At 39.7% G+C, this 26,773-nt stretch overlaps 2 protein-coding genes across 7 annotated transcripts in view; both read right to left on the bottom strand.

The window, feature by feature from the left end:
• NR2C1 (nuclear receptor subfamily 2 group C member 1) overlaps positions 1-597 on the bottom strand; it is a 45,784-nt gene extending 45,187 nt beyond the window's left edge. For all 5 annotated transcript variants that reach the window (XM_054445402.2, XM_054445401.2, XM_054445403.2 and 2 more), the window contains exon 1: positions 524-597. In XM_054445402.2, coding sequence (XP_054301377.1) covers positions 524-577 — 54 coding nt within the window. In that variant the 5' untranslated portion in view covers positions 578-597. The remainder of the gene's footprint in view (positions 1-523) is intronic.
• A 9,398-nt stretch (positions 598-9,995) lies between these two features.
• FGD6 (FYVE, RhoGEF and PH domain containing 6) overlaps positions 9,996-26,773 on the bottom strand; it is a 138,319-nt gene continuing 121,541 nt past the window's right edge. Inside the window, exons 16-21 of one of the 2 annotated variants that reach the window (XM_054445406.2) lie at positions 26,499-26,645; positions 25,507-25,609; positions 23,372-23,499; positions 19,583-19,711; positions 18,309-18,457; positions 9,996-14,810 (exon numbers count right to left, since the gene is read on the bottom strand). In XM_054445406.2, coding sequence (XP_054301381.1) covers positions 14,774-14,810; positions 18,309-18,457; positions 19,583-19,711; positions 23,372-23,499; positions 25,507-25,609; positions 26,499-26,645 — 693 coding nt within the window. In that variant the 3' untranslated portion in view covers positions 9,996-14,773. The remainder of the gene's footprint in view (positions 14,811-18,308; positions 18,458-19,582; positions 19,712-23,371; positions 23,500-25,506; positions 25,610-26,498; positions 26,646-26,773) is intronic. The other variant, XM_054445407.2, reaches the window with a different exon arrangement.

Genomic DNA, 26,773 nt, shown 5'->3' on the forward strand with positions numbered 1-26,773 from the left:
AATACTGAAAAGGCAAATAACATTTCAGTATTATAAAAATGGTCTTCACCTGGTTGCTTCTCTGAAGTGTCCCCAGATAATATTTTGAGAACTTCCAAATTATGTGGTATTTCTTACTAAGTAATAGGACACAACCATTTAAAAAAATGAAGATGTCAGTATTGACGCTGAACTCCTACTGATCCCACCAAAACTGGCCTCAGATTGCACCCTCTAAAAAGCATTCCCTCCAAAAGCATTCCTACTCACTCTACAGCTCTTTAATTTCTTTCCTTCCTTCCTTCCCTTCACTCCTTTCAATTTTCTTCTGTGCTCCCATTGCACCTGATACAATGACCTGTCACAGAACTTACCACATTCTACTATGAATTGTCTGATTATTCAACTATCCCTCAGTAGCTTGAAAAGCTATCTTAAATTAGGGAATATCTATTATTTCTGGAACTCCAGAACCTGGTATATGCATTTAGTAGGAATTAGAAAAGTTTGGTGGGTCAGCGCATCAACCGTAAACTAGACATACCTCTCCCATCTGTTGTTCAATAATTTGATGTGCAATTTCTTCTATGGTTGCCATGATCTAACTGCCAAAATGTCCTGCCAAAAATAAAAAGATGCTTTATAATTAAACTCACAAAACACTTTTATTAAATAACTTACAAATAAAACTATAAGATATTTAAGATTTGCTTCAAAATAATCTAGTTAAGGTGGGAGGGTTGGCTTTTTCTGAAGTTTCTTTTTTCCATTCATGGTTGCCTTTTCCATGTGTCTTTTTTTTTTTTTTTTTTTTTTTTTTTTTTTTTTTTAAAACAAGGCCTCACTCTATCACCCAGGCTGGAGTGTAGCGGGCACCATCACGGCTCACTGCAGTCTCAACCTCCTGGGCTCAAGTGATCCTCCCACCTCAGCCTCCTGAGTAACTGTAACTACAGGTATACACCACCACACCTGGCTAATTTTTTATTTTTTGTACAGATGGGTTCTCACTGTGTTGCCCAGGCTGGCCTCAAACTCCTGGGCTCAAGCAATCTTCCTGTCTCGGCCTCCCAAGTGTTGGAATTGGAATTATCAGCATGAGCCACCATGCCCACCCCTCCATGTATCTTTTTTTTTTTTTTTCTTGAGATGGAGTCTTGCTCTGTCACCCAGGTTGGAGTGCAGTGGCATGATCTTGGCTCACTGCAAGCTCCACTTCCTGGGTTCATGTCATTCTCCTGCCTCAGCCTCCCAAGCAGCTGGGACTAGGCACCTGCCACCATGCCGGCTAATTTTTTTGTATTTTTAGTAGAGACAGGGTTTCACTGTGTTAGCCAGGATGGTCTTGATCTCCTGACCTCGTGATCTGCCTGCCTCGGCCTCCCAAAGTGCTGGGATTACAGGCGTGAGCCACTGCACCCGGCCCCAGCCCTCCATGTATCTTTATATGTTTATACGGTCTTCCCTCTGAGTGTCTGTGTCCTCTTCATAGAAGGACATCTGTTATTTTGGATTACAGTACACTCTAATGAACTAATTTTAACTCAATTATCTCTTTTAAGGCCTTATCTCCAATATACTCAATTCTGAGGTACTGGTGGTTAGGACATCAACATAGGAATTTGGGATTCATATGATTTAGTGGGAGAACCGAATTCAGCCCATAACACTCAGGCATAAACCTAATAAGAAACATGCAAGATCTAGGTAGGCAAATAAAACTTTAAAATGCTGCCTAAAGACAAGGAAATCTACACTTGGGCCGGCCCCGGTGGCTCACATCTGTATTCCCAGCACTATGGGAGGCCAAGGTGGGCTGATTACCAGAGATCAGGAGTTTGAGACCAGCCTGGCCAACACGGTGAAACGCCATCTCTATTAAAAATACAAAATTAGCCAGGTGTGGTGGTACATGCCTGTAATCCCAGCTACTCAGGAGGCCGAGGCAGTAGAATTACTTGAACCTGGGAGGCGGAGGTTGCGGTGAGCCGAGATTGCACCATTGCACTCCAGCTGGGCCACAAGAGTGAAATTCCATCTCATTAAAAAAAAAAAAAGAAAAATTAGCCAGGCATGGTGGCGGGTGCCCGTAATCCCAGCTACTCAGGAGGCTGAGGCAGAAGAATCCCTTAAACTTGGAAGGCAGAGGCTGTGGTGAGCCAAGATTGTGCCAATTGCACTCCAGCCTTGGTGACAGAGAGAGACTTTGTCTCAAAAGAAAAAAAAAGAAAAAGAAAAACTACATCTTAAAGGACACATAAGAAAGAAAATGGTTCCAATAACTACCTCCAAGGAAAGAAACTGCAAGTTTGGGAACAGGAATGGGAGGGAGACTTATTTTTCATTGAATAAGTGTTTGATGCTTTTAAATTTTGCTTAAATACAAGTATTACCACAAAAATCAAAGTAATAAAAAAATAAGAAATCTCTTCCAGAAATCCTAAAATCAACACCAGTGTATTGGTGCATTAGACTCAAAGAAGTCACCTCATAATGAAAACTTAGGTAGATAAACTATTTGTTTGTCTGAATGAATTCCAGGGACTCATTAGATCAATATATAGTCACGTACTGCACAATGTTTTAGTCAATGAATGAGACTGCATATACAATAGCGGTACCACAAGATTATACCCATAACACTGTATTTTTACTACACCTCTTCCACGTTTAGATTTTTTACTTACACAAATACTACTGTGTTAAAACTGCCTACAGTATTCACTAAAGTAACATGCGGTGTGGGTTTGTAAATTAAGAGCAACAGGCTATGCTGTATAGCCTAGGTGTATGGTAAGTTACACAAAACCATTTAGTTTTGTGTAAGTATGCTCTATGATGTTCATTTGTGATAAAATCACTTAGGGATGCATTTCTCAGAACACATCCCCATAACATATGACTATATATTTTCCAAGACTAAATTTAACTCCAAAGATTAATATCCAAAGATAAGGCAACACACACATTCCTTTTTTTCCCCCACAATTTTGTGACTGGATGACTGAAAAAATGCTTTTAAACATTAATCCATCCATCCATGCGTCTATGCATCCATGCATGCATCCATCCATCCAACACTCATTGCTGCTACTGCATGGGGATTCTCAACCTTATAAAAAAAAGCAACTCTCCCTTTCCCTAACTACACCTTTCAGTTGATTGAGTCCCTGATGTGTTCCAGGATCTATGCCTGACACTGGGATAGGATAATAAAGATGGTCTCTACCCTGAAGAGATGAGAAAGAAGAAGGTAAGTAATGGTGTAAGTTAAGGCTGCTCTGATAGCAGTGTCTGTTTTCTTCCCATTCTTCCCAACTTCAAATAGGATCCAGCCTGATAAACTGGCCTTAAGTAGCCAATACAAAAGTAAAATTTACAAGTTTTTTTTTTTTTTTTTTTTTTTTTTTTGAGACAGAATCTTGCTCTGTCACCCAGGCTGGAGTGCAGTGGTGCAATCTTGGCTCACTACAACCTCCACCTCCCAGGTTCAAGCAATTCTCCTGCCTCAGCCTCCCGAGTAGCTGGGATTACAGGCATGCACCACCATGCCCAGCTACTTTTTGTATTTTTAGTAGAGAAAGGGTTTCACCATGTTGGCCAAGCTGGTCTTGAACTCTTGACCTCAAGTGATCCGCCCACCTCAGCCTCACAAAGTGTGGGGATTACAGGTATGAGCCACCACACCCAGCCAACACACACATTCTTTATACACTGTTGGTAGAAGGTTAGACTGTTTTAACCTTCCTAGAAAAGTAATTTGCCAATGTATACCAAGAGCCTTAAAAATGTTCATACTGACTGGCTCAAAAATTTATTCAATTTTCTTCCATTCAACAAATCACTTGTTGAATGCTTACTATGGGCCAGGCATTCACAGAACGACTTATCCTTATTCTCCAGCTTCAGACCATCAGTGCTGCTTTAATGGCAAAGGAACAAAGTTTTAACCCCTTCCCTTGGTATTCATTCAATATTTATTATGCATTCACAAGGTGCCTGGCACTGTGAACACAATGGAGAGTTCTTTTATAATCCGACTTCCCCCTATTCTCATTTCCTATCACTCCCAAGAGGGGCCTCTGTTCAGGTTAAACTACGATGTTCTTTATTCCCCAACATATTCCTACTTTCTCCCTCATTTAAATTCCACCTGACCTTTAAGATTTGGTTCAAGCCAGGGGCGATGGCTCACGCCTGTAATCCCAACACTTTGGGAGGCCAAGGCATGTGGATCACCTGAGGTCAAGAGTTCAAGACCAGCCTGGCCAACATGGTGAAACCCCATCTCTACGAAAAATACAAAAATTTAGCCAGGCGTGGTGGACAGCGCCTGTGATCCCAGTTACGTAGGAGGCTGAGGCAAGAGAATCGCTTGAACCTGGGAGGTGGAGGCTGCAGTGAGCCGAGATCGTGCCATTGCACTCCAGCTTGGGAAACGAGAGCAAAACTCCGTCTCAAAAAAAAAAAAAAAAAAAAAAAAAAAATTTGATTCAAATAGTTTTTTACCCAGTCTTTCTTGAAGGGTCGAGCAATAATTTTGTAGACTAAGGTTGTTAACTAGGATTCAGAAATAGATTTCTGTTAACTCCTAATACTGTCTGTAAAATTTTATCTAAAGGTGCATTCTTCTAGAGACAGTTCATAAAAGACTTCGAGAGGCTGCAGATGGTCTTGTCACTGAAAAACAGCAACGAATTATATTTATACTATTATTTATTGTATGCTGTTTTGTTTTTATTCCCCAAGAGTAGGGATGACACATTGTGTGGCAGACACACAGACGGTAGATATTTTGGGGATGTTTGCTCCCTCAAAATCCTTCCTTAGGATGCGGTGCCTGTAATTCCAGCTACTCAACAGGTTGAGGCAGGAGGATAGCTTGAGGCCAGAGATCTGTCTGGATAACAAAATGAGGCCCCCCACCATTTCTATAAAACAAAACAAAAAAACCTTTCCTAGAAGAAACTAACATGCCCCTTGAAAAACTAAGATTAGCAACATTTCATAAAACCCACTTTTTTTTTTCTTTTTTTTTTTTGAGACGGAGTTTCGGTCTTGTTGCCCAGGCTGGAGTGCAATGGCGCGATCTCGGCTCACTGCAACCTCCGCCTCCCAGGTTCGAGCGATTCTCCTGCCTCAGCCTCCGGAGTTGCTGGGATTACAGTCGTGCGCCACCACGCCCGGCTAATTTTGTATTTTTAGTAGAAACGGGGTTTCCCCATGTTGGTCAGGCTGGTCTCAAACTCCCGACTTCAGATGATCCGCCCGCCTCGGCCTCCCAAAGTGCTGGGATTACAGGTGTGAGCCACTGCGCCCAGCCGCGACCCACTTTTAATGACAGAAACACACATCGCTTTTTCAGATATACTAACTGGACTTAAAGTTTAAAAACAATCATCGGCCGGGAGCCGTGGCTCACGCCTGTAATCCCAGCACTTTGGGAGGCCGAGGCGGGTGGATCAGAGGCGGGTACATCACGAGATCAGAATATCGAGATCATTCTGGCTAACATGGTGAAACCCCATCTCTACTAAAAATACAAAAAAACAAAAAACTAGCTGGGTGTGGTGGCTCGTGTCTGTAATCCCAGCTACTCGGGAGTCTGAGACAGGAGAATCGCTTGAACCTGGAGGCGGAGGTTGCAGTGAGCCGAGATCGCGCCACCGCACTCCAGCCTGGCGACAGTGAGACTCCCTCTCCCTCTCAAAAAAAAAAAAAAAAAGAAAAAAAAATCGAGTATCACCAACCACACAGCAGAAATGGTTCAAAAAACCTCAAAATTGAAGATCCATTTACAAATTCTAGCGGTACTAAACCCTAAAGGCCGTAATTTTAGGTCTGTTTGCTTTTGCTTTCCGGTTGCTTTTTTAAAGGCTGACCTACTTACTGAAGATTATGGGACAACTTGGCAACATTCGTACTGCACAAAAATGGTATCTGCCCGAGCTGGAAGAATTATTTCTTAACAAAAGAGCTATCTATCGGAAGCTTGGAGATGCCCCCTGCAGTGAGAACCCTGGGGCCGTTCCATTTCTTCTGAAAAGATCCAGGCCCACAGGCAGCGACGACCCTGGCCCGATTTGTCGTGAGAGAAAAGTGAAAGTGGAGGGGGTCATTCTGTCCGTCCCGTGAAAGCACGGGAGTTAGGGACGGTATGCAGGCCGGGACTTGCGGCCACTAGCCGAGGGTCGGCCTCTCCGGGGTCTCACTCGTGCCGGCGTTAGCCGTGCGCCCTGGAAGCCTTGGCGCTGCGCGCGGCTCTCCCGGGCGGGGAAAGCTGCAGCGCCGCGGAAGCTTTCCCTTCAGGTTAAAGGTCAGAGGCGCTGCGAAAAGCACAGCTGGAAAGGTGGTTGTGTGCTCCAAGCCGCTCGCCGTCCGGCCCCGCGTCCCGCCGCCCCCGCCTCTCCAGGGGCCCCGCGCATTCGGCGCCACAGCTCCGCGCTCCCAGCCCAAGTCGAGCAGCCCAAAGCGGCGCTCCCAAACTGAACGGCTCCGCTGGCTGCAGGACGCAGGCCGAGGGATGCGCTGGGACCACGTCCGTTGGCGGTTGGGGGTGAAGGGCACCCCCGGCCCCCGCCCCCGACGCGGTCGCTGGTGTCCCCACCCAGCGCTTCTTACCGGCGCTTTTGCGCCCCGCTGACTCCGGCGTCGGGCGCCGACGCGACAGTCCCGCGGCTGCCACTCGTGGATTGGGGGGCGCTCCGGGAAGAAAGGTTGAAGAAAGCCGACGGGAGGGGAGAATCGAGATTCACGGCAGAGAGAGCTTTCTGTGTTTGGGTATTTGTGGGGGGTCAGAGTTCGTGACCCCTTTCTCGGCTTGGCGGCGCGCTATCCCGCCAGCGCCTGCGCATTAGCAACGGGGAGAAGCGGCGAGAGGAGGTCGTGACGTTCCCAGAGTAGGGTGGAGGGATCGGAGGGCCGAGCAGCGGCTCTGTGAGTCCACTGCCCCCTTTTGGCTTGGAGGCAGAGTGCCCCGCCAGAGCTACGCGTTCCCAGCCAGGTAATTTTTGAAGCCACGTGCAAAGGTTTAAGCATCGTTTGCCAAAGGTGGGCATTAGGGGAAGTTTTGAGTCAACGTTTTAGATTTGAGTAATAAATGATCCTCTGGGTCTTAGGCGTATCTGTTTCTAATTTCTGGAAAACTGGGCTCTGGGTAGAGTCCAATCATATTTAAACTTTTTTTTTTTTGTATTATACTTTAAGTTCTAGAGTACATGTACACAACGTGCAGGTTTGTTACATATGTATACATGTGCCATGTTGGCGTGCTGCACCCATTAACTCGTCATTTACATTAGTAAACTTTATATATAATGACAAGCTGAGGCCAACTCATGCAAATGGTAAGGCAAAGTTTCACTTATAAACTGTTGTGAGTAAAGAGACATAATGGCTAAACAGGGCAAGAATATAATCACTAGAGACTGGGCACAGTAGCTCACGCCTGTAATCCCAGCAAGTTGGGAGGCCGAGGCGGACGGATCACTTGAGCCCAGTTGTTCGAGGCCAGCCTGGCCAACATGGCGAAAACCCGTCTCTACAAAAAAATTAGCAGGTCCTGGTGGCGCGTGCCTGTCGTCCCAATTACTTGGAGGCTGAGGTGGGAGGATCACCCGAGTCGAGATGGCAGTGAGCCAAGATCACACCACTGCACTCCAGCCTGGGTGACAGAATGAGTCTTTCTCTCTCTATGTATATATGTACACATATATATGTATATTCCACATCCTCTCTCTCTATAATATATATTATTATATATTGAGGATTATATATATATATATATAATCCTCAATGGCCGTTTTTTGTCTGTTTTGCTCAGTGATGTATTACCAAGCACATACGACAATGCCTGCTAGTCAATAATGATGTATGAAATGAAAGCCAGGCAGGTGGCTGCTGGGAGGCCAAGGCAAGATCACTTGGGGCCAGCAGCTGGAGACCGGCTTGGGCAAGATAACAAAACCCTGCCTCTACAAAAAAATTTTTCAAATTGTGAAATGAAGAGACATTGGTGGAACATCGCATTATGACAGTGGCCACCTGTAGTGGCAAGGTGTGGCAGGATAACTGCCCTGTGTGCAAAGTACTCTGCGCTTTAGATTTTGAAGCATTCTTGAAATTTCTAATTTTTTTTAATCTCCTTTGTTTTGTCATGAAATTTCTATTTTATCTAGCTTAGGTCGGCACTGTAGGAAAGCAGCCACAAACTCAGGGCAGAAATCCAAGGAAGGAAAAACAAACGTTTGCTGGGAATGAGAACATCTCTGTTATTTCTCTCTGGAACTAGGCAGACGGACAGAGATCAAGGCATGAAACAATCCCTAACAAGTAAAAATATACTTTATCCCTCATTAAAAATCCACCTCTGATGAGCACAGTGGCTTCTGCCCCCAGAGCCTTGTGAGGCTGAGGTAGGAGGCTTGCTTGATGCCAGGAGTTTGAGACCAGCCTGGGCAAATAGTGAGACTCCCTCTCTTAAAAAAAAAGAAAAAAAAAAGGCATGGTGGTGCAGGCCTGTATTCCTAGTTACGGAGGAGGCTGAGGTGGGAGAATTGCTTAAGCCCAGGAGTCTGGTCCAGTGTTGGCACCATTGCATTCCAGTCTGGGCGAGAGTGAGACTTTTTTTTTTTCCAACCTCTACCTTTTAGCATTATTTGTTGTGCATTTGGTTTGGTTTTAAGGGAGACCCCCTGCCAATACCATAAGCTGGTCCCAAAACTGAAAATTATGAAAGTATAGTCACATCAGGGGTACGTTCTGAGAAATGAGTCCTTAGGCAATTTCATCATTTTACGCTCATCATAGAGCATACTTATACAAACCTAGATGGTCTAGCCTAGACACACCTAGGCTGTATGTTGTAGTCTGTTGCTCTTAAGTCACAAACCTAGGACAAACCTGTACAGCATGTTACTGAATACTGTAGGCAGTTGTAACATAATGGTAGGTATTTGTGTATCTAAATATATATAAACATAGAAAAAGTACAGTAAGTCCTTTTAAAAAAAAGAAAAAAAGTGCAGTAAAAATAGGGGATTATAATCTTATGCAACCATTATTGTATATGCGGTCTGTCCTTGACTGAAATATTGTTATGCAGTGCACGACTGCACTGTAGGCCAAATGGATACAGGCAATCTGAGACCTCTTCACTATTCTTGGTGGAGAATATGTATGCCTGTAGTGATGCTTGTGGTTACCCCTTATCACCCAATTAATTCACTTAAGTCATACTAAGTTGACTTGTTAAAATTTGGAAGTAGAAGCCATTTTAGGAACATCATTTGTAGGTGAAGAAGCGTTTCCATTAATTACGCTTCAGGAAAAGAGGTAAATGAAGTTCATCTTTATTTATTTTTGAGACGGAGTCTCACTCTGTTGCCCAGGCTGGAGTGCAGTGGCATGATCTCAGCTCACTGCAACCTCCGCCACCTGGGTTCAAGAGGTTCTCGTGCCTCAGCGTCCCGAGTAGCTGGGATTACAGGCGCACACTACAATGTCTGGCTAAGCTTTTTGTATTTTTAGTAGAGATAGGGTTTCACCATGTTGGCCAGGCTGGTCTCAAACTCCTCACCTCAAGTGATCTGCTTGCCTTGGCCTCCCAAAAGTGCTGGGATTACAGGCGTGAGCCACCGCGCCCAGCCGAAGTTCATCTTTAAATGTGTGACTCTAGCCGAAGTTCATCTTTAAATGTATGATGCTGGCCAGGCTCAGTAGTTCACGCCTGTAATCCTAGCACTTGGGGAGGTTGAGGCAGGTGGATCACGTGAGGTCAGGAGTTTGAGACTAGCCTGGCCAACATGGTGAAATCCCGTCTCTACTAAAAATAAAAAAAATTAGCCGGGCATGGTGGTTCGTGCCTGTAATCCCAGCTCCTCAGGAGGCTGAGGCAGGAGAATTTCTTGAACCCAGAAAGTGAAGATTGCAATGAGCTGAGATCGCGCCACTGCACTCCAGCCTGGGTGACAGAGCAAGACTGTCTTGAGGGGAAAAAAAATCACACCAACAAAATATATTATAGTAAATTTATTTTGTATAAATATAATACATATTAACATTATTTACAATGCTAATTTTTTTATTTATAAAGTATCTTTATATGGACAAAAAGATACAAAATGTTATCATTTTAAGTACAAAGTATTTCTAGAAATACATTATAAGCCATTTAAAAAAAACGATATTTCAAGATTGGTTCTTACATGCTATGACCAACTCATATGAAAGAGCAAGTTGCTCCCCCTTCATTCCTTCCCCCAACCCCAAAGGAAAAGGAATTTGATATTTAGGCTTTAAAAAAATTTCCTACTACCTTTATCTTTTAAAAAACCCTACTCAAAACAATTATCTCTTATAAGGGAAAATGTCAGATAAGATTTTCCTTTAGAAAATGACATTAAAAGTGGCATAAGCCCTAGAATGATATGTGTATTAGAGGCACTTCAAAAAAAATCAGAAGGGATCCATAGGAAAGAATTCAATTCAGCAAATACTGAGTGTCCACTGCATGCAAGGCACCCTACCAGAAATCTCAAATGAATAAGTTGTCCTTAGGGATAGAAGGTGCTAAGCATCATACAAAAGATTATGAACTGAAGGCTGTGTGGGGCCTGCAGGAAGGAGACAGGATCTAGTCTGGAGGAATAGGGGAGAGAAAGACTAAGGGTCAGCTATCACAGAGAAGTCTTGGATAAACAGAGATGCGGATGGGTGAATGAGGAAAAAAAAGGAAACTGTGTGAACAAAGGAAGGTTGGGTCAGAGTTAGCTGGAGTGTTTGGCAACTGAGGAAGTGTTCCATGCCAAGTCACTGGGAAAGCCACTGAAGCATGTAAAAGTGAGGATGAAACTAGATGAGAGCTATGTTGTTGGAAGACTGCTCTGGCCGTGTTTAAAATGGGATCACACAATGGCATTGGAATTAGAGGTTATTGCAATAATGGGAACAAGTAACAAGGACTTGAACCAGGGCCTATGTAATAACAGCAGGACAATGAGGATGGAAAGGATAGAAGTGCAATTGCAGAGTTTTGTTGAGAGTTAGAGGCAGATTCTGGAGTCTCAAATGGTATCTTTCTCTTACAGAAGAAAATAAACAGATTTGAATGGGAAGGAAGTTGAGTTTTATTCATGTAAAGTCTGAGATGCTTGAGGACTCATATAGATAGCCAATAGGTAGTTACAAATGTAGCTTTGCAGGATAGTGGAGAAAGTAGGTCTAAGGTCCAGGTTATAATGTGGATATTTTCAGGCTGTGTTGGAGTTGTAGATGACAAGAATCCTGTTTTCAATTGAACAAATATTTTCTCTTTAAAGACCCTCCTAGGAAGCCAGGCCTGGTGGTGCATGCCCCTGTAGTCCCAGCTACTCCAGAGGCTGAGGTGGGAGGATTGCTTGAGCCCAGGCATTTGAGTTCAGTGTGGGAAACATAGCGAGACCCGGTCTTTTAAAAACTAGAAAGACCTAGGGCAGTATTATGGAAGACAGTGATATATTAAGTACAGTATCTGCCTTCAAGGAGTGTGTGGTACACTAAGAAAAACAGAATATGTATCTCTGGAAATCGCATTGACTACATTTGACTAAAATGGATCTCAAACTTTTCAAAAGCTGAGCACAATGGAAGCACACTCCAAAACATACCAACATATGCTGTGATATAACATTTACATTTTTACTAAATTACCAAATAGGAGACTTTCCCCACATCTAGATATATTCTATGAACCAAATATAAAATACACATTTGGCTGACAATTATACTTTAAAACTGTCGCCTTCTCTTTGTTGTGTCATTACAGCTTTCATGTGAATCAAGGGTTGGTCTGATGATCTCATTTTAAGAAATGCTACTACACACTCAAAGAATCAAGCATCTTGGGCAACCAAAATACAATAGGGGGATGCTGGGTACATTACAGAAAAAGGGAAAAGAGATTGGAAAGAGGTTCGGAAATGTGGATGATGCCAGAGATAATTACTCTCATTTTATTAGGACTCTGATGGGTCCTGTACATTTATAGCTGCCACAGATAAAGGTGGACTGCTAGTTGGGGACACTAACAATGCCAGCCTTCCCCTGGTTCAGCCTGGCGTCTCATCTACATTATGCTTAGCTTCATTTTTAGCTTAGCTTTATAAATGCCCTACTCTTTCCTCCTTATGAATTAAAAGGAGATACCTGAAAAAGGGTTTGATGGAAGCACAGGCACACATATCTGTATAATAAATATAGTATCCTTGGAATCTAGATACTACTTAACAGTCTCCCCATTTATAGACTGTGCCCAATATCATTTTTCCTCTAAAATACTAGCAAAATATATTTTTATAGTTTTGTTAAAATAAATTGCATATAATTAGGTTCTTAGTTGACAATGAATGAGCCAGGTTACATAAACAACAATTGGTCAGCTTTAGTAAGTTATGAAGGATTCATAAAGGGGCAGGGGAATGTAATACTATTCCACATTTAAAACGTCTTTTTGGGAGAAGGATAATTGGATAGCTTCCACAAAGACTACACATTTTTCTAAACCCTCCATGGGGCTAAGCCAATAGGTAATACAGTCACATGCATTTTACGTGTAATTAAAGATACTGTAAGTTTGTGCCAAATTTCTTCCCTCTCTCACTCTCTTTAGATTTAGAACTGGTTCATGATTCAGCCAGGTCTTAGAAGATAGAATAGCCTGGCTGATATTTTTTAGATTATAAGGCTTAAGCCAAACCTTGTAGTCAGAAGGCTGAGAGCTCAAGAGGAGGGAAAGAAAACCCAAATAACTTGTCTTGCCAAATGCCAGACACAGAAAGAAACAGTTTATAAGGTATAACTTTAGCCTCCAAAAAGGAATACACTAAAAACTGCAACGATTCTAACATGGAAGCCTTACTTATGTGATCTTGATTATGTAAAATTGACCTACAAAGAAATTTTAGTGTACCTGCTATGACAGAAAGGGGATGGCATGTTAGGATTGTGTATGAGGTTCAAATGACTGCATGACAAAAAGTAGCCACAAAAAACTATAGCAGCCAACTCTAGATCTAGTAGGGACTCTGGTGCTGCACCAAACAGCATTCAGAAGGCCCCAGAAAGGCACTCAGTAATCCTCATGGTTGCTGTTAAGGATGCACTGAATTAGGAAATCCTTTATTTAGAGGCAGAAAGGGAAATTCTTATATCCTTTAAAGAAATATTCTATGGATAACCTTGCTGTTTAATTTTTTTTTCTTTTTTTTTTTTTTTGAGACGGAGTCTTGCTCTGTCATCTAGGCTGGAGTGCAGTGGCACCATCTCGGCTCACTGCAACCTCTGCCTCCTGGGTTCAAGCGATTCTCCTGCCTCAGCCTGCTGAATAGCTAGGACTACAGCCATGCACCACCACGACCGGCTAATTCTTGTATTTTTAGTAGAGATGGGGTTTCACCATATTGGCCAGGCTGGTCTCGATCTCCTGACCTCAGGTGATCCAACAGCCTCGGCCTCCCAAAATGCTGAGATTATAGGTGTGAGCCACCACTCATGGCCGTTAAGATAATTTATAGTTTAAACTTAGTTAATAAATTGTATATTGTGAACATCAGGGATGGCTTTTATCAAAGTGTTATTTCATTTTCTTCTGCTAATCAACAATTTTATGTACAAGGTAGTTCATATGTTAAACAGTAAGTGCACCAGAATTATGAATCTAAATCTTTCCTAAGGAGGTGTGCTGATAGCTGCTTATAGAGAAAGGATTTTTTTTTTTTTAAATTAGGAGGGAGGATATCACAAACTGGCAGAAAAAGACCTTTTGAAAATGAATACTATAGAATTTCAGTTATTACTGGCTTATAATTGTGCTTTTCTGCTATAGTAATTCCAGTTCCATTTGTAATGCACAGTATTTTTGGAAATGTAACATTACTTATATATACGAATACCATCATTGACTTGGGCTCAGAACTCTTATAATAGCAGGGAATATTATGTAACAATGCTTGCTATATTTTGCTATTTTAAAAAATGATACATTTATGTTTGTTTCGAAGTGGTAGATTTTTTAAAAGACTGGACTTAAAAGCCCAAAGAGTTGGTTATTTGTGGTATTCTGCAAATAAAAACATCTTTATTCTTACTCACAGTTTTAAAACATTCAGATTCTATCTCTTTGCTATAATTCTTTGATGACGTAATATTAACTCCTGCCAAAGAGGTACCTAACAATAGAAATACTTTAGATAATTTACTGAAATTTCAGTTCACAGTTACTGAGGTAGAAGCTGGCCATGTTTTTCCACTAAAAGATACAAAAATTCACCCAAGTTTTTGATTCAAAGACATGCATTTTTTGCATCAGCAGTTTTATAATAATCACAATTCCTAAACCAAGCACTTTGTGGAAATTTGCTCCTTGCTATGTGTTTTTTCCTTACAAAGACCTTCCACCAGTAAGAATGTTACAATGTAAGGTAAGAAAACAGTGTGGACTATGTCACGAATAGTTAATACAGTATACAGTATTAAGATAGTTTTTGTGGTCTCTAAAGAAATAGTACTTTAGAATTCAGTGTGTCTCAGAAATAATTCTGACCATTAAGTAAACATCAAAATTTTAATAAATAACATAAATGAAAAAACAAACACCTTTTAAAAATTGCTTATACCTAACAAAACAATTTCTTTGATGAAGGGTCTGGTTGGCTTTATCTTGGCAGTGTTCATTTTTATACAATTTTCGAATTGCATTTACTCCATTCTGATGAAATTCCACCTCTTTGGAATCACAGAAGAGATGAAACCAATACTGCTACAATATTGTGCCTTCCTGAAATGCTTCTATCCACCTATTGGTAAGAGAAATCGGTTAGATTTGTAAAACCTAATCATCTGACATGTGAACACCATATAGATGACAGCTGGGCCTGTGGTCTTCATTACCATAACAACACAGGTAAGATATATATATATATATATATTTTTTTTTTTTTTTTTTTTTTTTTTTTTGAGACAGAGTTTTGCTCTCGTTGCTCAGGCAGGAGTGCAATAGTGCTATCTCGGCTCACCACAACCTCTGCTTCCTGGGTTCAAGCGATTCCTCCCAAGTAGCTGGAATTACAGGCATGTGCCACCACGCCTGGCTAATTTTGTATTTTTAGTAGAGACGGGGTTTTTCCATGTTGGTCAGGCTGGTCTTGAACTCCCGACCTCAGGTGATCCGCCTGCCTCGGCCTCCCGAAGTGTTGGGATTACAGGCGTGAGCCACCGTGCCCGGCCAGTAAGATCTTTTCTTGCCGCAAATTGGCCTTCTGCATACATGGAACTACCCTGTATTTGGTAATTTGGTCCAAAATTTAGCCTGAAAAGTGTGCCTCTCATTTCTGATAGGCATAAGGAAGGGACCATTTCATGTATAAAAGTTCTATGAAGTCTTGATGCTACCAATTAATTTATTTTGGAAGTTGATATGTCAGTGAAGGCTTTATTACAACTTCTTTTTTATCTGGAATTTGGACTCAGTGCTTTTAGGAACACTAGCTCCCTGTCTCCTCCTACCTTAACTCTAGCAATCAGAGTTTCCTTGTATATCCCCTAGTCCAGACCTGTTTCAATATTTGCAATTAAAAGGAATCTGGCATCTAGTGTTGATCAAAAGTTAGCATGCTATATAAGAGCTTCTTGGCTGGGCGCCGTGGCTCATGCCTGTAATGCCAGTACTTTGTGAGGCTGAGTTGGGCAGATCACCTGAGGTCAGAAGTTCAAGACCAGCCTGGCCAATATGGTGAAACCCTGTCTCTACTAACATACAAAAAATAGCTGGGCGTGGTGGTGTGCGCCTGTAATCCCAGCTACTTGGGAGGCTGAGGCAGGCTTATTTCTTGAACCCAGGAGGCAGAGGTTGCAGTGAGCTGAGATTGTGCCACTGAACTCCAGCCTGGGCAACAGAGCGAGACTCTGTTTCAAAAAAAAAAAAAAAAAGAGCTTCTCAAAGTTTCACAGACGTCTTTCCAAAATTCTTTAGTCTCAAAGTTTTATCTGACAATATACACAGCTGCAATTATTCAGAAGATACTTGAGAGTAGTCTTTTTCCTCCCTACTAATGTAATTGCTTCTGAACTTTTTCTTCTTTCTTATGGAAATATCATTTCTTACGGTATTATTTTATGTAGGCTGGGCATGGTGGCTCACACCTGTAATTCCAGCACTTTGAGAGGCTGAGATAGGTGGACTGCTTGAGCCCAGGAGTTTCAGACCAGCCTGAGCAACACTGCGAGACTCTGTCTCTATTTAAAAAAAAAAAAAATATATATATATATATATATATACACACACGTATATTCGTATATATATATATACACGAATATACACACGTATATATATTTGTGTGTATATATACACGTATATATATTCGTATACACATATATATTCATATATATATTCATATATATATATTCATATATATATTCATATATATATTCATATATATTCATATATATATTCATATATATTCATATATATATTCATATATATATTCATATATACATATATATATTCATATATATATTCATATATATTCATATATATTCATATATATATTCATATATATATTCATATATATTCATATATATATTCATATATATTCATATATATATTCATATATATTCATATATATATTCATATATATATTCATATATATTCATATATATATTCATATATATTCATATATATTCATATATATACATATATATTCATATATATTCATATATATATTCATATATATATTCATATATATTCATATATTCATATATATTCATATATATATTCATATATATATTCATATATTCATATATATATTCATATATATTCATATATATATTCATATATATGTACAGAAGAGAGTCCAGAGAACTATGAACACTTGAAATCACTCAGTTTAATTATTTTGTAAAAGCAACCTATAACAGATTGAGTTCAAATTTTAAGGAATTTTCAAAAATTTAATATTGAACATAAATAGCATAGTTATACTGCCATAGCAAGGCTTTTTTTCCACTAAAATTAATACATTTTAATATTCTGTCATGTACTTCAAAAAGCAATCCATATGATATTAATAAAAAGAAATTTATAATTTAGCCTGGGTCGATTCTAAATTACAAGTAAGCTGATTTCCTTTACCCAACTACATGTAATTCTGTCTTGGTGGCATTTCTATCTTGTCAACTCAGTGATATAAGCAAAAGATGACATATATTGAAAAGCAGTACTTTTTTTCAGTTTGATGAATACAGATGAAAATTGCAAGAAAGCTAATATCTGACAGAATATTAGGGCAATTACTATTTTGTCTAAATAATTTTTATAGAAATGATGGTTAAGTGACATAATTTAAAAATATTCTCCAGTAGCCAAAGGAAAATATTTGGAAGAATAGCTATATACTGTTGGATATCCTAAAATAGACTGAAAAACCAGTCTTATAGAGTGTGTGTAACATTGTGCCTGGCTGGTATTCAGGGATGTGTGCAATTCTGGTACATTAATCTTAACTGTCTTAAGAAACTAAAAGCTTTGCTTACTCAAAGCATTCTTTTTTATTTTCATGCACTTTTAAGCTTGTGGAGAACACATGAACACCTCTTCCTGAAAACAAAAATGTATTCTTTTGTGAAGCCAAAGTAAAAATCAAATGAAAGAGAGATGATGAACTATTTTGTTCAAAAGAGACCTAATTTCACAGAGGTAGATATGCATCTCTATGTTAAGCAAACTGAAAACATCTAAGTAAAGATTCTTGCCGGAATTCTGAAGAGACTGTTTCAGCCTTTGCCATCTAAACTGATAGCCATTTTCTTCTACTCAGTCACTGGGAACAGCATGGGAGTCTCTTAATGTGTTTGACCTTTTCCCCAAAGAAGTTAGTGAGCAGCTGTTTAAACTCCTGCTGTTCCATGGCACAAATGAATCGCTGGATTGCCAAAGTCCTGGAATGTTTCAAGGGAAGATTCTTACCCTCATAGAAGGAGAGGTCAAATGCCTTAGCTTTCCTTCCTTTCAGCAGAGCAGCATCACGCTGCTTCCTCTGAGATCATGTGTAGATAAAATACTTTCTATAGGACTACCTATTTTCTTTTCCCCTCTACCTCCTGAAAATATTCTAGATACCCCTGCCTTGTCTTTAAAACAATTCTGAAGAATTTGAATAATATGTTAAATCTTTCTAATTAGAATCTCTGATTTAAATTTTGAGTTGTACCCATGCCTTAAAGTAGGTCATTTTATAAGCAACCATTAAAAAACTGAAATCTCAAGAATTAAAGAAAAATATGGCCAGATTACTTACTTCTGAGCCGAATGAGCATCCTCTGCTTTGAATACATAAAATAACATGTTTTTGTGCAGTAACTGAAATACTTTAGACTCTGAATTCTCATCTTTAACTTGAATAACAGTGAATCCTAATAAAGGCTGACTCTCCAAAGCGGCCACGTCCTAATTTAAAAACATACAAATGGAGAAAAGTTTTTAGATTGAGACAAAATTCAGATTTGAAAACTCTTGATCTACATACCTCTGATTTAATTTCAATTATTCACATATAAGGTAATGATAATTCTAACAACTTACTCACTTCTCATTTATTCAGTAATACTCATTGAGCCACTCCCTCCCTAGGTATCCTATATGCCAGGCACTGTGGCACACAATTTTTGACATGTTCACATTTACTGAATTTCACAACATCCTCACTAAACCAAGGAAGGCACGTGATTATGTTACTTTCATTTTATGGATGCAGAAAACAGCTCAGAAAGGTAAGCTATTTACCTGGATCCCACTAAGGAAAAGTGTGGACCCTAGAGCAGTGTTTTCATAGGATGGTGGAACACAGGGTGATCAGGTAGGAGAAAAGGACAGAATTAGAGTAAACTGCTAGAATTGTTTATAATCCAAAAAAGCCTATCTTATATATGCTGCTGTCAGATCAATGCAATCTAAGGATGACGGTAAAGGGAGTATCACTCAAGAGAGCTTAGCAGAAAGAAACACAGCTCTGCTTTTTTTTTTTGAGACAGTCTGTTGCCCAGGCTGGAGTGCAATGGCGCGATCTCGGCTCACTGCAACCTCTGCCTTCCAGGTTCAAGCAATTCTCCTGCTTCACCCTCCCAAGTGTCTGGGATTACAGGCACTCCACTAATATTTGTATTTTTAGTACAGACGGGGTTTCACCATGTTGGCCAGGCTAGTCTCAAACTCCTGACCTCAGGAGATCCACCCCCACTCAGCCTCCCAAAGTGCTGGGATTACAGGTGTAATCCCCAGGCGCCAATGCGCCTGGGGGCAGCTCTGCCTTTAGTAAAGTAATTAGTAGTCACACGACACACACAAAAATTGCATTTTTAATAATATGGAAAATTCCTAACACATTTGAGAAAGAGCTCTCCAGGTACAAAGCAAGAACACTGTTCACATAAAAATAACAGCAACAACACCTCCCCCATCCAAAAGCAAAGCAAAAAATCATATGTAAAACAAATGGATTTTTAAAATATTGTAATTACTTGCAATTGGCATTACAAAACCCCAAATTACTCATCTTTAGATTTCAGATCTTACCTCACTTGCAGCATATGTATATAGTACTTTATTTTTTATGACAAACCAAAAGTGTTTCCAGGGTTTTTTATTGCCCTTTGATCTGTACAAATAGCCACTCATAGAAGAATCCTCTGTGTTTGCTGATACCTAGATAAGAAACCCCATACAAAGTTTAATGGTTTTCAGACAAATTTTAACAGCAAAATTATTTGCAACCAATAGGTGCTGAAAGCAATAACTGTAATGATAGAATGTTTCAGAATGAAATATATTTTCAAAGTGCTACTATACAAATTGAACTCTCCTATTAACATGAGCATAAAAAAGAAGACAACCATGTTAGAGGCAATTATAGAATTTTACTTGGTTTAACTGTGCCTGCATGTGTTTGCGTATGTTTCTTTGTGGGTTCATCTGTGTTTTCTGGGTTTGCAGGTGAAGAAAAATACTTCCAGAAGACTAAAATGCTTTTCTAAAAGCTAGATTTGGGGACTTGGGGATTTGTTTTTTATTGCTCTTATTTTGGGGCATCAGGGAAAATTATTTGAACCTTTAATTCTGTTTTTTAGGAAAAACAGAAGTCCTAAAAAACTTTTTGGACTTCTAAAAACCATACAAACAGAATAATAAACAGAAAATTCTACTATTAAGGTAGCTCATTTTAAGAATCAATCTTTGCTTCCCAAATTATAGTCAGAAAGAAAAGAGGCTAATTTTTACTTCATAAAAAGTTGAAAATGTTTTCATCTCTACGCAAAAAGACAGTAAGCTTTTATTGATTGATTTTTTGTTTTGAGACTGAGTCTTGCTCTGTCACCCAGGCTGGAGTGCAGTGGCCCGATCTCAGCTCTCTGCAAGCTGCACCTCCTGGGTTCATGCCATTCTCCTGCCTCAGCCTCCCGAGTAGCTGGGACTACAGGCGCCTGCCACCATGCCTGGCTATTTTTTCTTTGTATTTTTTTAGTAGAGACGGGGTTTCACCGTGTTAGCCAGGATGGTCTCGATCTCCTGACCTCGTGATCCACCCTCCTTGGCCTCCCAAAGTGCTGGGATTACAGGCGTGAGCCACCGCACCCGGCCTTTTTTTTTTTAAGACAGTCTCACTCTTGTCACCCAGGCTAGAGTGCAGTGGCACAATCTCAGCTCACTGCAACCTCCACCTCCTGGGTCCAAGCACTTTTCATGCCCCAGCCTCCCGAGTAGCTGGGATTACAGGCGTGCACCACCATGTCCAGCTAATTTTTGTATTTTTAGTAGAGACAGGGTTTCGCCATGTTGGCCAGGTTGGTGGTGATTTGCCTGCCTTGGCCTCCCAAAGTGCTGGGATTACAGGTATGAGCCATCGTGCCTGGCCTATTGATTCTAATAATGCTCATTCAAAGTTGTGTTTTTAAAAGTGTAGGAGGAGTAGATGTATAAAAAAATGTTTAGGATCTACCTTAGTAATGGTATGGCAGGCATACGCTTAAGGTGGCTTCCCATGACCCTTGCTGTAGAGAGTCACACTGTTGTACACTCTCCTCCCCTTGAGTGTGGACAGGACCTATGACTTGCTTCTAACTAAGAATTTGGTGAGGGTGATAGGATGTCACTCCCATGATCAAGCTTCCTTATATATGGCCTTGTCTTGTTAGGAGACACTCTAGAAACTTTCTTCCTTGCTGGCTTTGAACAACTAAGTAGCAATGTTGAGAGGCCCACATGGCAAGGAGCTGAGGACCTCCAGCCAAAAGCTAGTAAGAAGCCAAGGCCCCCAGTCTTGCAAGTACAAGGAAATGAATTCTGTCAACAACGTGAATGAGTTTGGAAGCAGACCCTTCCCCGGATGAGCCTCCAGATGAGAACTCATTACTTGCCAAAACTTTGATTATAACCCTGCAGAGTCCCAGCTAACCCATGCCTGGACTCTGGAGATAATAAATGTATGTTGTTTTAAGCTGCTAAGTTTGTAGTAATTTATTATGCAGAAATGGAAAACTAATACATGTCCGTTCTGTGAATTTTAAAAGTGTATATTTAATTATATTAATTTCTTGTAAATTTCATGAAAATAATTATATATTGTTTAGTGGGAAATTTAAGATCTAACATTAAATTAGAAATATTTGTTAAGCAACAGTATAAATACATCCTTATAAAGACTACCAAGTTATTTTTTAAAAAAACTAGAATTGTTTCCTATCTCAGTGAAAAAAAAGAGGAAATAAATCCAACTAGAACGTTTAACATTCAAATGAGATTTTGCTTAAAATATAGTTACATTGGAATCCTACTATGTTCTTATCTAAGTTGTTATTAGTGTTGCTCAAAATATATCACATTTCTTCTTTATACCAATTTAGGATCAGTTTAGTAGCCACACAAGAAGATCAACCATAATACTGAATAGCCATGACTAGACCTATATTTTTAAAGATAAAACTGGTGTTCACAACTTAATCACCTAACTGATCCACAAAACATGTCTTCCAATGATTTGATAATTTACAAAATAAATCAGGGTTGTAGGGGTGAGGGACTGTAAAACTACATATTGGGTACACTGTATACTGCTCAGGTGATGGGTGCACTAAAATCTTAGACTTTACCATTATACAACTCATCCATGTAACCAAAACCCACAAGTACCCCAAAAGTAATTGAAGTTAAAAAAAAATCCAACTCAAAAGATGTAGTCTGCCATTACTGAGAGTACTGAAGCTCTAAATGTAATTCTAAAAAGAGGAGTTTCTAAAAATATTTTAAACATTACTAGAATAAGAACACAACTTCCCAGTTCCTCAAAAAGTTAAACATAGAATTACCATATGAGCAAGCAATTCTACTTCTGGGTATATACCAAGATAAATGAAAACATATGGCCACACAGAAATTTGCACATGAATATTTCTATCAGCATAATTCGTAATAGCCAAAAGGTGGAAACAACCCAATATTCAACAAGAGATGGGTGGATAAACTGTGGTATACACAAACAATGAAATATTATTCAGACATAACAAGAAACAAAAGTATGGATATGTGCTATAATTTAAAACATTGTGTTTCAACTGGGAATATACTCGTAACTTTACATAAGAAACATATCTTGATCAAATTTTTAGAGTTCTTTCCTTCCACTATGTATGCTAGAACACCTCCTCAGTAAAAAAGCAAGAGAAACAAATTAAAAACTACCCTGCTGGCCACAAAACTAGCACAGGTGGACCTCATTAATAAACTGATCATAACGGAGTAGCCAAAATGGCAATGCTGTTTGTTCTTTGACACCTAAATTTGAGGAACTGGGATAGGATATCAACAATGTCTGTGGATTACACCATTAGCAGGTCTAAGTATACAGGCTATTATCACTATTTAAAGTTTTCTTTTAAAGGAAGTTTAAAGGAAAGACAACCTACTATCAGTGATATCAGCTGTGCATAACCAACCAATGCCTACAAATAAACCGTGCAGATCAGTAAATGCTAACAAAATGCCCAAAATATTCTGTGGACTTCTTCCCTCTGGCAAGGATCTTGCTCAAAGTCATTTTTAAAAATTCATGTGTGTCCAACTTATCTTTACTTGCTATCACTGCTATTGAATGTTCTCTAAACCTTTCAATAGCCATTTTCTAAATGACTTAGTTCAGACGGAAGACCAAGCAAGATTGTGAGGCATCAGCCACATCCATCATCAGTATTAAAATTCATGACTTAATAGTTGTGGGAAATGACATCTTCCTTTATGAAAGAAAAACGGTGTATTATATGCATATGAATAATTCAGCCTCTATCACATCGCAAGTTTAATGGAAACACTTACTTCTTTGAGAGCAGCTGGGATTTTTTTCTGTTTCCTCCCTGATGGAATGCTATGTAAGACTGATGATAAGGCACTTGAAGGAGATTTGTGATTTCCAGGAGATCCAATCCTAGGGGAGTGCTGGTGATCTAGAACAAATCAGGCACGCTTATGTAGGCAATGCTCAGCATTTTGCAATTCAATTTCAATCAAATCCATAAACACTGTTGCATAAAATATCCATGGAAGGACACTAAGAAACAACATTGATAACTCCTGGAAAAGGACAATGGATGGCTGGGAGTTGAGTGGAGGGAAGACTTTCTACTATCTATGGTTTTATACTTTTTGAACTTTATGTGAAAGGATTACTCTTGTGTGTCTTTAGAATTATGAAACATGTGACTATACTTACCAACTTAAAAAAAAATCCAAAAAACCTTCCCTACTGACGTAAACCCCAGAGAACCCTGGTATTGTTAAGTGTCTAGATAGTAGACGAGCTACAATGAACAAAGCAGTTTAAAAAAGGGGGCTATCGGACACGGATAAGAAGTAATGAATTCTGATTGCCGAGGGTTCAGGGAAAGCTGAGAAGATGATAAGATAAAAGTTGGCCATGAAGGAGTAAGTAGGAATTTGCCAGGTTAGAACAAGCAGGAGGAACACTGTGCGCTAAGAGGTCAGCATGAGCAAAGGCAGAGATGTATGAAATTAAATCATCTATCTGGAGAATAATGAGGCCAGATTTAAAAAAAGGGGCTGGTTTGAAGGAAACTGGACTGTTGTTTATATGTTTTAGGCTGGGGAGTGACATGGGCAGATTAAATTTGGAAAAATAGATTATATCCGGCAGTACTAAGGAGAAAGGACTCACAGCAAGAAAACTTGTTAGGAAATTATTATAGTTGTCTAGATGAGAGATAACGAAGGCCTTATTAGGGCTGGGATGGAGAAATCAAGACAAAGATTTTTGATGATAAAATTGACAAGCGTTACTGACCAAATGGGTATAGGTGATGAGGAAGGAGAATTCAAAGACGAATTTTGAATGTTTGCAGCTTATACCATATACCCAGACTAAAGAGAGGAACATAAAGGAAGAGATGGATGGGTCTTCTTGGAAAATGTACACAAACAATAATAAATTATTCATCTAGAAATATGTGGACTCTGAAATATCATGTCATGCACTTAGAAATTCCTCCTTGCTAATGAAAAGCTATCCTTCAGGGAAATGAAGAACAGACTTTTAAAAATTTAGATCCTGGCCAGGCGCGGTGGCTTATGCCTGTAATCCCAGCACTTCGGGAGGCTGAGGCGGGTGGATCATTTGAGGTCAGGAGTTCGAGACCAGCTTGGCCAACATGGTGAGACCCCCGTCTCTACTAAAATACAAAAATTAGCCTGGCGTGGTCACGCGTGCCTGTAATCCCAGCTACTCAGGAGGCTGAGGTAGGAGAATCGCTTGAATCCGAGAGGCAGAGGTTGCATATTGTGTCACTGCACTCCAACCTGGGCAACAGTGCAAGACCCCATCTCAAAAAATATATATAAATAAAATTTAGATCCTACAGGTTTCAGGAATTTAACTAAAAATCTCTTCCCAAAACATAGACCTGAGCAGTCCTGCTAAGCTGCATTCATTTTACTGGAGGATACCTGCAAATAATGAGCAGGGAAATAGGAAGTGTCATTTTTGTGTTTGGTCAAAAAGCTGCACATTCAGATGTACATTAAGATCTCACTAAATCAGATTAACTGACTAGAATTAAGCTAATGAAGTGCCACCTAAGTAAAGAGAATTACTTTACACATAGATAAAATGATTTGTAATGAGCACGCTATTGTGTGAAACTATAGATTTCAAAATTACTTGAAAATTAAAGTTCCCTTTTACTGTTTTAAGTGTTTTACCCTGTAATTACATTTCTACAGTTTTCTTAGCAAAACCTTTTACACAGACTGAAACCAAATTTCAGCCCAACCTCTCCCAGAATTACAACAAAATATGAATTAAGAAAGCTTACTACAAATTTGGAGATAAGTATCAACAATCATACTGCTAATGTACCGAAGGTGTTTCTCTCAGAAGGTTTTTTGAAAGCATCTGGGGAATAAAGGAATTTTTGGTTAAATCTTTACTTATATATTACCTAATTTCTGCAGTTCTTGGAAACAATGTTCACATACTCTTGCTGGTTGATTTTTCAGGTAATCTAAGCCATACTTATTAGATGAACAAGCTTGGCATACAATCTGAAAACACATTGGAATTATTTCATTAATTTCATTAGAATAACTTGTGTTTCTAAACCATAAAGTATGTTACAATTTATAGTGCTATCCACTTTTCAAAACAGTTTCAGAGTCACTGAGTCTCACTTCGTCTCAATAATAACTCTATGGAGTTCAGGCATATAGTGAACTAATGCATAGTACCACACTTGAAAGATGAAGGGGCCACAGATGATTACTTACAGAGGGCTGACTACAGAAAATAATAAAGGAGTTAATATATGCAAAATGCTTAAAACAGTACCTGACATGCAAAAAGGCCTGTGAGGTATACTGATCACCAGCACTGTCATCATCGTAATCATCACTGCTGCAGCAACGACCACGTCTCTACACCTCTATCTAAAGTTTTTGGGCTCCATACTAAATGCTCTCTAAATACAACCTCATTTAATCTTTAGAGTAACTCTCTGATGTCACTGTTTCTATACCCATTTTACTAACGAGATCATGAAGGCTTAGAAACATCACTAGAGATAACTTCAACACTGAACATTTCCCCTACTGAATACTATGGATACTTAGTACTAGAGAGATGCAGTTTAAATAATAGCTGTAAATGTGAGGGCCTGTTTAATTGTGGATTTGTTAGATTTTGTTTTTGAATCAGTTATTTATTACTGATGTTCTAATGTAACTCTGAAATAGGAGGGTGGAAGTTCACTAAGAAGATTGCCCCTGCCCCTAAATATTTAAACACCATTCATGTTTTCTACCATTAACATAATAATAATAATTGTTATTGTTATTCTTGAACTATAATGGTTTATGAGGGGAAATATGCTTCCTCACTATGTACAGCCTGGAGACAGTAAAGACCACAATGGAGATGGGTGTTATCATCGCCAACCTTTCCACAGGCCCGGCAGTGGTGTCGTCTCCAGGTGAGAGTAAATTCGCTTGTGCAGATCATACACATTGTGGCTCTGGTATCAGGAATCCAGATGGGAGCCTTCGATCCAAGAGGACTAACTTCCTCTTTATTTTCTGAGTCTGCCTGCGGAAGAAGAACAACTTCTGATTATCTCCATGCACACTGCCTGCCTTTTTATCCAGCAGTGACATCTCACACTACCAAGATGGGGATGAAGGTCAGGCGCGGCAGCTCACGCCTGTAATCCCAGC

This window comes from Pongo pygmaeus, chromosome 10, assembly GCF_028885625.2.
Source record: "Pongo pygmaeus isolate AG05252 chromosome 10, NHGRI_mPonPyg2-v2.0_pri, whole genome shotgun sequence".
Classification (NCBI taxonomy): Eukaryota; Metazoa; Chordata; class Mammalia; order Primates; family Hominidae; genus Pongo; species Pongo pygmaeus.